At 40.7% G+C, this 14176-nt stretch overlaps 1 protein-coding gene across 1 annotated transcript; it reads right to left on the bottom strand.

Moving 5' to 3' along the window:
• Positions 1-979: 979 nt before the first annotated feature.
• Positions 980-12175, bottom strand: ctsc (cathepsin C). Its single transcript, XM_049576358.1, has 8 exons — positions 11582-12175; positions 9893-10038; positions 9062-9216; positions 7613-7768; positions 7271-7389; positions 4733-4864; positions 2065-2297; positions 980-1896 (listed from the first exon to the last, which is right to left on the bottom strand). The coding sequence occupies exons 1-8, from the start codon at positions 11745-11747 to the stop codon at positions 1630-1632; spliced, it is 1374 nt and encodes a 457-aa protein (XP_049432315.1). The 5' UTR covers positions 11748-12175; the 3' UTR covers positions 980-1629.
• Between the last annotated feature and the right edge of the window lie 2001 nt (positions 12176-14176).

The raw sequence follows: 14176 nt of genomic DNA, 5'->3' as shown, positions 1-14176 counted from the left end.
ACTGAGCTTTTCCACCATGGCCTTCGTGTTTTCAGCCGCTGAGTACTGTGCTCCAGTCTGGTGCTGTAGCCCCCATGCCACGAAGCTGGCTGCCGCACTCGAAGCCTCCCTACGGACTGTCTGCAGATGTCTATGAGCCACCACAACAAACCAACTGTCGGTCCTCGCTGGTATCGCTCCAGCAGGTCAGACGAGCAGCAGCCACACTGGCCCTTGCTCAAAAGACACAGACGAGTGAATCCCACCTCCTCCACAAGATCGCAATGGAGACACTACAGCGCTTGCATCGGAAGTCCAGGCGCCGTACAATACCATCTGATACCTCCAAGGCCGCCTAGGTCAAGGCAAAATGGAGGGAGCAGTGCAGGAACCATCCAGGCTTCACCACTACACTGCAGACTCCACACGTTTCCGGCAAGCACATACTCTGAAAGCAATGGACAACCCTCAACCGCCTGAGGACAGGCAATGCATAATACAAAAATTGGGTCTCGTAGAAAGTGCCCACTGCGAATGCAGGGATCCACTACAATCTGTGGAACACATAATAACCAGCTGGCCCAAACACCAGCCACCAAATGGCAACTGTAGTCTAGTTGACCTGAACAATGAAACATTGGATTGGCTTGCCTCAACGGAGCTGAAGGTCTAAGGACCTACGCCAGAAGAAGAGTAAATACAAGCTACTTAGTTACTTTGGTCAGAAAATTAAACTAAGATTTACCCACATAAAGGAGCTCGTGACAGTAAATCAACCATTTTTCCATTCCTTCACCTCCTTATACAGTTATATTGTTTTGCTTGTAGTTTGTTGTTAACCTCATCATACATTTTGGTTTGTTATGAGAATCTTTGCTTGAGAGTAAACTGTTGATTGACTCCAGTCAAAGCTAAAACAGACCTTAAATAAAATCAAACATTGCAGGAAGATTGAATTAAAAATTCGTTCCATCTTTCACACGCAAAGAAATCATGCAGACATTTTGAAATGCTTTTATTCTGTCAAATTTAAAAAAAAACAAAACAGTGCAAATCAGAATAAAAGGCACCACAATCAGTAAAATCCCTTTATTGATTCTGTATTCCCTTTTAAATGCTTCAAAGGAAACGCCTACAAATTGCCCCAGAGAGAAACACGGCAGTCACGGTTTCAATTTGATGCAAGGACAGAAGGTGTTACAATTCTCCACTGTTGCTTCCCTGAGACAAAGAATCAAGGTCCTGCACCTGACAGGCAAACACAAACACTGACTCCTCAGTTACCAGTTCCCTTTCAATCAGAATTTATCACACTTCATGATTTGTCACAGCATGTACCGAGACATTTTGAGTCCAAGTTTGTGTCGGCAGTTACAGCTTGAATTAAAATCGTCCATAGGCAGCTAATCAGTGATTGGTAAAATCAGGAAATGTTTAAAAAAAATAAAAGCAATGTGGTAGGCTAACATGCTAAAATCATGGCATCCAAAGAGCAGAAGAGCAGTTTTCCTCCAATTCAAATCTGCTGTCAACAGTATGTGTCAGTACTTACTTATACTTTTAACTAATGTCAGAGATGCTTAATTTTATGACATCTACAGTGGGTAGATGTTGAAACTATTCCTTCCTTTCATCCTCACTTTACAGCCTCTACAGTTTGGGGATGGGGTTGGCTGCTACAGCGATGCTCTCGATGGAACACTCATCGCTACCCCGGCGGATTCGGAAGTAGCCATCCTCGCCCCAGTCTGTGCCCCAGCTGTTCTTGACAATCCAGTACTTCTGTCCGGTCTTGTGGCAGCGGCCATACCCAACCAGCAGCACGGCATGGTTGGTCAGCTCGAAGGGATTGAAGGAGTCTGCGAGGCCTGTGTGGTGGTAGATGCCCTCCTTATAGTTCATGAAGTCAGGGTAGACCTGTGGGAGGATAGGGGCACTTTAAGACTAAGGATCTTTTGTTTCTCAGATAAGTTAAGGATTAAAACGCAATTTCTCAACCACAAAACTCAACCAAAACTCTAAGCTGCACTGACAGAGCAAAACTATACTATGCTGTATGTATAGAAACAGCAGCAGCTGTTTTACCTCAAAGGCCACTGCCATGGGTCCATTTTTGACGAGTTCCAACATCATGGCCATCTCACTGCAGCCGCCATAAAATCCACCGACGTAGCTGTATTCAGCAGTGTAAATGCGGCCGCAGTTTTGAGGAACACCACATGGAGAGTCCTTTGCAATATACGGAAAGCATGACTCATCCACAATGCCAAAATCCTGTATATACTTCCCAATCAGGTATGGGAACCCACCATCGCAACCTTAAAGAGGAGAGATGAACGTTAAATACTGTTTGTTCAAATAGGTCTGAAATTCATTATCATCACCAAGAAATATTATTGGAGGTCCTCGACTGTCTAACTGGTTAAGAAAAACAAAACAAAACTTAAGTATTCTGATTAGGGAGGACGGTCTGTCCCAGAGCTCAGAGCCCAGAGCGCTCTCCATACAGCAATGTTACACTTTTCCTTCATCATAATGTATTGCAAGATAAATATTCGACTAAGTAGGGGAGACTGGGAACAGCTGTAACATTTTTTGGTCTTGATGTCATTACTCCAAAATCTCTTGAGCCATTTGGATACAGTTTTTATGTGGGTAACTTGTGTCTGTTTTCTACTTGATGACAGATATTAATTGTTTTTACAAGCAATGTTAGAGTCAGAACATTGATTAAAACATTAGAAGTTAAATGTTGCATCTGCCCCAAGGTGCAGGGAAGATTCAAACAGCTTATGAGGGTAACTGTAACAACACATTTAATACCTTCATATAAATACCAAGGACAACAATAAACTTCTATGCAGGGCTCAACAATAACAATTGCCCGATTGCCCGGGGCAAGTAAAACTCAAGGTCAGGCATGTAAACTAACAACTCACTTGCCCAATTGGGCAAGTTGCTAAAAATAGTAAAAGTTAATAACTAATTGATAAAATAAATGTATTTTAAAACACGCTCCTTTGGCTCTGATGCAGCGGTCTCTCTGCCGGAAGTCACAGGCACACGCTGTGTAACAATATCCTGCCCACAGCCCCCATTTATTGGTTACATGGCACAAGTGAAGCCAATCAACCAGCACTGCAATAAATCGACCAATCGAGCAGGGGACTACAGCCCTAATAAACAAAGAAGGCTGAATGAAGCCTGTACTTCTGGTTTTCACTTGCACTCACATGATTTGACACTGTCATTTTTGTGTAGGAATTAAGCTACAATACATGACATATGTTGTTTTACAGTGTGAATAAAGATTACATAACATAAAAATAACTGCAGTCATTGTTATTTGATAGCCGCTTAAATTAAACAATTTTAATAGGGCAAGTAAAAACTGACCTTAGGCAAGTAGATCTCTGACCAACTTGCCCAACCGGGCAAGTGAAAAAAAACCTTAGCGTTAAACCCTGCTATGAATATAGATATGATTAAAAAAAGTCATTATCCACTGAACAATTAATTTTAGCTTAATTAGAACAGTATATTTAATAATACAGACATCAGTTTGTCTTTTGACAGGCAGAGAGGGACCATCACAGACTACATGCATAATGGTGTCATAGCTCTGCCTCATTTCAGGTTTTCCCACACATTCATTTGTTTGTGGCGGCCCGCCACAATTAAAACATCTGGTGCACGTAAAACATCCGTCATGTTTTGATTTTCAATTTTTGGAGCTGGACTGTTCATTAGGGAGCGCTGTTGGATTACACATACCGTGCAGTTATTCATAGCTCCTTAAGACTGTAAAAATAAAAAATGTAGTTACTGTGACGTCACTCGTTTGGGGGACTCCCATTTTAAAGCCTTGAGTTCTGCATTTCAGCCGTTGCAGTCGCGGTTTTTTAAAGCAAGAAGTAACTATATTTGGGTGAGAGGCTGGCGCTGTGGAAAAGTGAGGGGTGGATCTGACTGAGCAGCTGAGTACACTATCCACAGACAGCCTATTACCCAAAGTGGACCGCCCTTGATTATGTACAACTTTAAACTGTGAAAAAATATAAATGGATGGGTTGTATAAAAATTCAGCCTGCAGTTGTCATGAAGGGTGAATTTAGCAATAGAGACAAAACATGTTTTTTGTACCAGGCTGTAAACATGTTTATTTCTGCTGTGAAGTTGGGCATTTTAACATGAGTGTCTATGGGGATAGGCCTGCATTTGGAGCCAGCCTCAAGTGGCCATTCAAAGAACTGCAGGTTTTGGTGCTTCTGTGTTGGCTTCATTTGCAAGCCCCAGAGGCTGCTGCTTGATTACTCCACACTCTCAGAGCCCAGATCGCAATCTGGGCACTGACAGAGCAGCAGAATGCAGTGGAAGTGAAACTAGGGTCTAAACGTTTGCCTTGCCTCTGCAGCAGTTGCTCCAGATCAGATCGCCTGATCAATAATCTAGCCCACAACTCAAAACTCCTCAAACTGCTGCGGATGAAAAAAAATAACTCATGAAGAGCTCCGCCTGTGGTGCCTTTGTGGACACAGACTGATACAACAGGACACACAGGCAAGAAAAAAGATTTTAGAAGATTTTAGTTCTGATTGCCGCAATGTGAGATGTTACCATTGCTCCTGGTCTCCCCTACATCACCTACATTTTCTAACTGCTGCCTGATCGATATCTACAATACTCTGCCTTTTTAAAGTAAAATGAATCAATATGGTTGTGAAACAAGATTTTAGAGTTCGAGTTAGTTTACCTTGAGAATACTCAGAACAGGAAACCACTTGCTGCGGGCTGAGGATGGGATTCGCGGTGTTGTTGGTGAGGATTCGAATACGAGCTTCCAACATTCCCATGGAGGCAAAGGAGTAGCAGCTTCCACATGATGCTGTAAACAGAATGTCAAAGATTCACCTTTGAGTTAAATCGCACTGCTGTGAAATACAACACCTTTAACACTGTCCACAAAAACTGTCCAAAGACACTGTAGGTACCTGTCAACAGCACATGCAGTCCTCTAAAAGACCCCTAAAATAAAACCCTCATAATGTGGTAACTGTGCACTGTAATTTGTTTCAGAGTATATTTCATCAATTGGTACCAAGTTTCTGTAATTCTCCTACTCCAGTATACTTATCCGCATTAGTTGTAATGCATAATAATGGAGCAAGGCACAGACACAGATACACTCATTAAAGCCGCTGGTTAGCATCAATAATGTGAGACACCAGGTTCTTAATAAAATGCTCTGCAGAAACAAATTAGGTCAGAGAACAGATGCTGTGGGGATTTGCAGGGTGGTTTAATTGTAGTAATGATTCAAGTCAGGGTGACAGTGAGAACAGTTTTCATTTGAGTCCAAGACTTAAGTCTCTTAAGACTAATAAGATGTTACAACTTTAAATTAAAGATCTGCGCTAGTGGGAAAACTTTGCCGTCCTAATATTTTATAATATGATGTAATCAGTTCCCGAGATGAGAGATGAAAAGTTTGTCACGTTTGACCCACAGGACACAAAAGTTAGAGCTCCCTCAGAGGACTTATGTGGAAGCTTTAAAGGAATACTTCACTCAAAAAATGAGTTTTTGTACATCAGTTACCCCGTGTTACACTGACTTTGTGAAGAAAAATGGTTTTGCATTTTTCTCACACGCCTCCACGGTGAAGGAAGAATCCAAAATCTGAGAAAATTATTAAAAAATTGGACTAAAAAGGGGGCTGCAATAGCTAACAACAGCAGCTATCAAAACCATCTGGATACAAACACTTACACAACTCTTGCAAGTCTCATTTATGCAGTACTTTCACATGCACGGGGTCAGTAACTGAAATACAAATGATCAATTTGTGGGTGAAGTATTTCTTTAAAGGGCACCTATTACTCTTTTCTGTGCTTTGTTTAATGTTACAATGAAGGATGTTGATATTAAGCGTGGCCAAACTTTCAAATAATGAGGCAAATGTATGTGGAAGTAATCCCTGTGAGACAAAACAAAGGTTTCCCACCATTCTGAATGCTTTGTTTCCAGTAGTTTTCTACTCTGGTTACAGTATGATGTCATAGTGTGCTAGATTTATTTATCTGTTCCAGGCACGCTACTGCAAGTGTTTACATAGTCTTACTGCTACATGAAGCTAAGCTAACATCTGGGAAACCAGTAACCTTGGTTGCTGATGTTGTTATTTGCCCCCAGTTTTTGGATCATATTGGATCATATTACTGTTCATTTTGAAGCTTTTATTAGTGATTTTTCACAGTAGAAAGGGCCGCTATTCTACGTTACAGCCATTCCTCGGTTGCAGTGACGGTGCCAAGACCCTGAGATATGGAAGACCTGTAAACACAGATCATTTAGAGCAGACTGGGCTTTTTTCGGTAGGGAGGCTTAAGGAGACAAGCGCTAAAACAGAGCATCTCAGACGTAAGATGAATACAGGTGTTCCAGCCCAGACAGCATGAACAAAATAAAGCGTTCTCATACCAATTTTTGTGAACTGAAATGGAACCTACAAAGTCCACCTGACTCAAAACGCTGAAGCAAAAATAAGCTCCGCAGCACTGCACAGTGGCTTAGAGGGCTTCTATTGAGACTCTCCAGCTCTCTCCAGATCCTTAAACCCAGCCCTACAGAGGCCCTCTCAGACACTCAAACTACTCAGCACGCATAATCTCTCCACTCACACACAAGGCTGTACAGAAACACAGGAGGAGAGCAGAAAGCAGACCCGGGCCTGCCAAGAGGAGCGCAAAGTAGCTGGCGAACTGCTGTTCAGTGTCTGCCTTACCGACAGCTGCTCAAGTGTAAAAGTGCGGCTTTGTCTGCCTCCTGGAAGTCTTCTGATTCATATCTGTGAAATTTCTAATATCATGTGTGCACAGGTGTAACACAGTTAACTCTCTGTCCCTTTAAAATCAAGTTTTGGGATGCTCACAGCAACTTAATGTGATACAGTCTCCAGCTTTTGTTTGATATCTAGTGTTGGAAAAAAATGTTGTACATTTCAAATCCATTGTTAGCATAGTAAGCACCCATTATCTTGGAAGGCTAACTTGGTTTACTATAACAGGTGAACGACACTGTCACCCAGAACATCCCGCTGAACCACATTCAAAAATCTGGCACTTCAGTGACGTAAGAAAAAGGAGCAAACCGTCGAATAGTCAGTGAATCCAATTCGACTGACACAATTCTGAGTCGTGTACAGCCCTATAACCAATTAACCTTGCATGTCAGCACACAACAGCAAAAAATAAAGCCTCAAGGTTTCTAAAGAACAGCAACTGAATGTCACCTTGGTTTCGCACAGGGCTGACAAAGTTAACGCCGTCAATGTTTCTCCAGTCCCAGTGCTCAGGTAGAGCTGCCGCCATCTTGGCTACATTAGCTTCCACAGGCCTAGGGCGAACACGCCTAAAGTAAAAAGGAATGATGAGGGAACTTTATATTAGACATTTTGCCTTGAGAAACAGTTTTACAAGAAACTTAAGAGGCCATATTATACATTTTAGAGTGGACATCCACCTCTTAAATGCACTAGTTATTCATTTAGAAGATTATATGTCTAATATTTGTGCAATGAAGTATTTTTTTTTCCTCCGTGGTTATAGTATGGGAAATGCAAATAAATACACACATGGGGATACGGGAGGCGGGCCCTCCTGCTCTGTAGTGAAGCTCCTGCAAAGTGTACATCTCAAGCTCTGGGTAGAGTGCAGCCTTCCAGGATTTCTGAACAGTGTTGATGGTTTCAATGAAGTCCAGGTTGTGTTTGTACGGCTTCTGGAGCAGCCTGAAGGGCGAATAATGTTACAGGTTAGGCTTTTTTTTTTCCCATAAAAGGGGGCTCATTTGCCACAGAAACATAAGAAAAAAAGATATTGCAAGCATCTGCTGAGTTAAATCACAGTGTTAGTTAGTATGTGCATCTTTGACAAAACACACACCTGTCAGTGTAATAAAATTATACAGTTGCACTGCAAAAAAGTACCACTTCTGTTAGTTTAAATTGGATAATTAAGACTTGCAAAGATATTTTCCAGTTATTCATACTTAACAGTTTTGCAAAGGGGTTTAGTGCTAAATTGTTCCCTTGAGGGTTGAAAGTATTCCAGTATGAAACTACACCTAACAGAAAGTTAAAAGGAAGGACAGTACAAATCCAAATACAAAGCAGAACTACAGAAACCATCCACTACTGAATTACATGCAGAAATGTTAAGTGCAGCCTTGACAGACACACAAAGGTGTGAATCATTATCATGAGTGCAGAGTTTCACATTTCATAGTGAAAGAAGAGGTTACAATACTTACAGATTCATATTACAAAGTATATATTTTTTTAATTGCAACTGTGAGGAAAAACAGTTTAGATAAATACAACACTTGCCATGCACCCCCCCTACTGCTTGCAAGTTGAGTGGAATAGCTCTCGTCATAGAAACAAAGAGGGTTAGGTTGCAAAGCATTGCCTACACAAACAGACCTCAAATTCCACTGATCATTGTTGTCAGTGGAGGAACAAACATAGGTTAAACATTAAAACATCTTGGCATACTCTAAAAAATACTTCTGCAGTCCAAAGCTCATGAGCAAGCAGGGGCAAAGATGAAGACAGACATTTTAAATGTGAAAATGCAACTCTTTTATAGTTTTATGATGTAACTGTGGTCAAGAAATATACTAAAATAATAAAATAATATACTAAACAATAAATTGAATCTGGTTGAGCTCCAACTGGAACCAAAGAGGCCAGGAAGCAGCTTTATGTTGCCAGGAACTGTGTCAACATTCATTTCTCCACAAGGCATTTTGGTATCGCCTGTTCAGCAACATTTGTGCTTCAACATCAGATTTCTCAGATGTACATTCAGATTTCAGGCCTGTGCCCAAGCCTCACTGTGGCTAACTTATTCGCATCAGAGGAGGAACGAAGGAGGAAATGAAAGTGTTGATTAAAGCTGAGATGTCAAAGCTGCACAGCGCACTGAGCGCGGGCATCGTCAACACTGCCTGCGCTTAGATTCTGTGTACATCTGCACCACTGATGTCATGCTTGTTAGCTTAGCCATCATAATATACGTACCAGCTGCTGAAGAGTGGTTTGTAATCTACACGGGGTGGTGCTGATTTCACTCTCTTCCCCACAAAACAGGCCCAGTTGTTCCCCAGAACATCATGGACCCACCCTGGCAGGGTCTGGTCACAGTAGCTGGTCACTTTAGAGCCCTCTTGAGTGTACTAGAGGTGTAGTAAGGCAGATTAGGGATTGTTTAATATGCAATTTTATGCAAATACAAACACACAGGTCTTTAAAAAAGCAACTAAGTTAATATCAGATTATTGTGTATAAAGTAAGATATTTTCAGCACATTGTTCGGACATTCACTGTTATAAGCTTGAGAAGGAAAACAAACCAAAAAAAATTCTCCATTCATCTCACTAAAGCAAGTCTAGAAAATGGGGAAGTTGAACTAGACATGGGTAAATCATGACAGGCTTGAAGGCTGTCAAACTTCCCTCAGCTCCGTGTCACATGAGTAACGGCAAACATTAACACATGACTGCAAGATTAACGTTGAATATAGCTGCTTTCAAACAGTGCATTATTTCCTACTAATTTCAGGCTGGCCTAGTGCACCAAAGATACGCATAGTTTCCAGATGAGAGCAGAGGAAACTGAGTGACAGTGAAACTAAACCTTTAATGTCAGGAGGTGCTGAATGATGAACTGAACTTTGACTACATAAAGTCTGTGATCAGCTGGGCAGGAGATGAACAGTGCATGATACAAGCTGAGTTATACGAATGGAATATTAACTTGTTTGTTGCAAGCATTTTACTGGACTGTAGTGAACCTTGACCACCCAGGAAATTAAAAAATACTGAACTGACTGCTCAGATGTGCAACTTTTACCTTAAAGAAGGCGAACCATTTGTACCCATTAAGGACCACTTCATAGCCCTGGTTGTAGATGAGGGTGAAGAAGCCAGTGTGCCCCAGCTCATCTGTGGCTACAGACAGTTTCTCAAGGGTCACAGTCACCGTGCTCTCACCTGTGGCTGAGGAGGAGCACCGCAACATGCAAGAGTTACACTGCAGGAAATGATTCAACTTTTCCTTTACAATCATCAGTACTTAACAAAAAACATTAACCAAATGCTCCTATATTGAGCGTGGCAATATTACAATCTGATATAATGTTAATATAATGTTCTTAAAAAGGGAACACCACCTATGCTAAGAATTTCAGTACTTTCTAGGAAAGTGAAATCAATAGTTGTGAGCATGAGCTACTCTCTCAAAGCCAGAAACCAGAGACGTTACTTTAAACTTGTGATGTCATCAATCACAAACTCTGGAGCTGCTCCACAGACAATGAATGAGAGCCTGATGTTGTGGATCCACAGAATATTCGCTTTCTGTTTTATACACAAATGAGATTTAGTCTAATATAGCAAGCATGTCTAAAGTCCAGCCAGAGGGCGAATCGTGGCCTGTGGACCGATTTTAAACGGCCCCCAGCTTGTTCAAAATGCACTACATGTGGCTAACACACAATTTGGTTATTTAACCAAGTTCACTTTGCATTTTTTCCATTCACCTCACGAAGGCAAGACTATCATACAGTTTGTGGACATGCATAAAATAGTAACTATACAGGAAACTAATGTGTTTCCATAAAGAGATAGTAGACAAGCAAACGCACAGTCAACAGCAGACCTTTTCCTGCTTGGCAGCAAACATGGCCACAGCAAAGAAGAGATAATGGACAGCCAGGGCAGCCTCTTTCAGGAACACAAGGCAGTTGAATACTTAACTAATGATGAAACAACTGCATTTATCTTATTAGTATCCAATTTATTTGATACCTGACACTCTTTTATAGCGTACTTAGCTCTAAAACAGAAAAATGTACCCATGTAACATCTTTCCTAATTCATTGCCTAAGGAGCACCTCCAGACTTTATGCTCTGTGACATCATACTTTTTACTTTTAGCTCTCCAGTCTTTTGGGGAGAGAGTTGCTCATGTTGACTAATATTTTTTGACTATCTTAGACCATAGATATAACATGTATGTGATCTTAAGATGGACATAGTCCCCCTTTGAATTACAGCCCTGATGTAGGAGTAGTGAGACATACTGTAAGTCCTTTTCCTTTAATGCTCTAACATATTTTGCTAATAAAGCTGACACAAACTCTGATTTATATATGATGTGAAGAGTATTTGTATTTATACATGCATTAATGTGTAAGATATTTTACATAAAAGTTAACATTTGTAGTGTACCAATGTTAGCTTGAAGCTAATCTTCATCTGTAGTCCCTTGGCAGGTCAAAACATGCGCACACTGGTGAAAGAACACCACTAAGTATATTGTGAAAAGTACTATTAAAGTAATGTGTATACCTGACTGATGGTACACAAAGAGGAAGAAATCAGGGGAGCATCAGGATACACCCTGCTTTCTGTCTTAACTTAAAACCTAAATTCAGCAGGCCCTAAAATGTCACCTGATTTCCAAAATTGCGAAACTACTTCCGTCTCTTCTGCCCAGTCCCATGATGAGCAGTTTATTCTGTAGTAATATGGTCTTTACCTTCAGCGGAGCAGTTAACAGTCTTGTCGTGTCCTCCTTTGGACAACTGAAACACCCATGTCCCCAGCAGGTCCTCGTAGGTGCAGTTGGCCGGGGTGTCACCCCAAGACCCCTCAACCCACAGCAGCAGCACACACACGAGCACACCGCTCAGCCTCATCTTCATACACGGCTAGCTAACCTACCTATACACACACTTCAAAAACTACGCGGCTAACTCTGCGTCCACTGAGAAAAGCTAAAGCTTGAACCTGTTTGGTTTCAGCACCACCGGCCCCACTTTAACTCATCTGTTAACCCCTGTTTTCTGCCTGTTATTTAAACTTTTAACAAAGAGACACACTCCAACTTCTACGGTCAAGATAACTCCCTGAAGCTAAACACTGAACTGTACATGCGCCCAAGTAGCTAGCTCTTAGGCATTTTCTAGATATACAAGAGTATTTTCACGACATTAGCTCATTAATATTAATTAAACTATAAACATACGCGAGCTCTCAGCAAGCTAACATGTCTTATCGTAACGTTTCAACTCGTCCACTTCTGACCAATCTTGCTGTGATTTCAGCGAACAAGAAACAGCACACAGGTATATATCTCAACCACGACCGTGCTTTGTCTGTCCTTCGCTTTTTGGTTTCGGTTTCCTTGTCATGTGACTACCCGCCAGCTGCGGACATGCGCAGTATACACGAGAAATGAACCGCATGAGTTGCTGTCCCTTTTTTTAAAAAAAAAAAAATTAGTTAATTATGTCAGCTTTAGTGATATTTTAAATCAAATATCAGTTTTAAAAAAGAGAAATAAATGAAATGTCATACAATAAAAATTAAAATGTAACTGTAAGAATTTGAAAGTGACACCATGATTTAAAAAAAAAAAATTAAAAAATAAAGAAATAAATAATAAAATCAAAATACTATAGAGATTTTTATTTATTTATTTATTTTTGACTGTTATATGTATATTTTGGAGAAAAAAAAATCTATACTTATGGATTCAGTGTTTTTAGAGCCTGGGTTTTACTTTTGAAATTTTGGTCATACACTGTAGGCTTTTTTCACAGCACACATTTTATTTTTTCATAGCAGAAAAAAGCAAAGCCAGATGGAATTAATAACATTAATGACAACTGCATTAAGCATATGTGTGCCAGTTCCTAGGCCCACTGACGGGGCTTATTTGAACTTCCAAAGTGTGCCAACTTTTGTATTAGCGTCCTTCAGAACAATCCCACAATTGAACAAATTGAAGCAGTGTCCACTACTTATTGTTAAAAATCCTTCAATGAAGTGCATCACATTTCATAGATGCAAAAAAAAGAAATGTGGTGTTCAGGCAGTATTGGATGGTTGACACTGACTGTTTGCAGTATGCTGTGTGGCTACATCCAGTCATATTCATGCAGGTGTACAGTGCCAAAGTTATGATCTTCACTTATCACTGTTACTCTAACGATCATGCTCATGCAACGCAGTTTGCTGCCACAGCTTGTTCAGCCACCCCAAAGTTCTCCTTAGTTTATATAATATCTTGCATTGTTGATTTAACTAACATTTAATGATAATGTAGGCCTATGTGTTTTTTTTTTTCTCAGGGGGATTGGGTTTCTGAAGCAGAATCCTTGGATTCCTTAAGAGCATCATCGAACAGCAGAGCCTATTCCACCAAATCTGAATGTCAGTAAGAGGCAAAATCATCTGAAAAATCACTTCGCTGCTCACTATAGAGTAAGCTAAGTGTTTATTATATTGAGAGTCATATTAGTGAATGAATGAACCAGGTTGTGACTTCACACACAGCCAAAATATGACTACCAAGCAAGCTGCAAGTAAATCTACATTTAACCATTGTATCTTAACTCTTCATATCACTTTATAATCGACCATTTTATTACTGCACACGCACTCAGCTGTGGTAGAAACTAAAAGTTGTTTTTAAATGACAGTTTGGTTAAAGAGATCTCCATTAGTACTTTGATCATGTAGCAATGTTGAAACATTAACAGGGTGCGTGATGTCTTGTGTGATGAGCCAGAAAGAGCAAATGACATTGCATTAAGAGCTGGCAGCGGGTGGAGTGGCAGCAAATTGCCTTACACAGAGAAGCTCACCCAGAGGTTGATCCTGGAGTGTTTGAACATACTGAGCCCCAAAATTCACCTTTTGAATTAGTTTGTGTAAACAGGACAATAAGGTCCTGTTGATGCTGCTGTTTAGTTGCTGTTTGCCACTTTATATTCGTGTTTGCAATGCCACAATATTCTTACAATCCCTGTGGACGACGTCTCTTTTTACTTTTCTCCTGAGGGAGGTCAGAGTGTCAGCTTTCCTGTTTGCATGCGTTTGAGTGTGTGTGTGTGCGTGCATGTGTCACTGCATCCTGATGGGTCTGTATTAAAGGGGATAAAGAGCTTTATTTTTTACCAGCGGGCACTTAAGGGAAGTGCTGGAGGCTTTGATCACCATAGTAACCATGACATAGACTGACTCATCTCCTTGACAGACCATAATAAGCACTCATCTGAAGAAGGGACTGAAGAGGTATTAGTCATGCAGTCTCATTAGTGCCATTACACTGTGTTTGTGTGTGTGT

The sequence above is a fragment of the Epinephelus fuscoguttatus genome, linkage group LG5 (assembly GCF_011397635.1).
Source record: "Epinephelus fuscoguttatus linkage group LG5, E.fuscoguttatus.final_Chr_v1".
Lineage (NCBI taxonomy): Eukaryota > Metazoa > Chordata > Actinopteri > Perciformes > Serranidae > Epinephelus > Epinephelus fuscoguttatus.
This window is presented reverse-complemented; position numbering and strand designations above follow the sequence as displayed.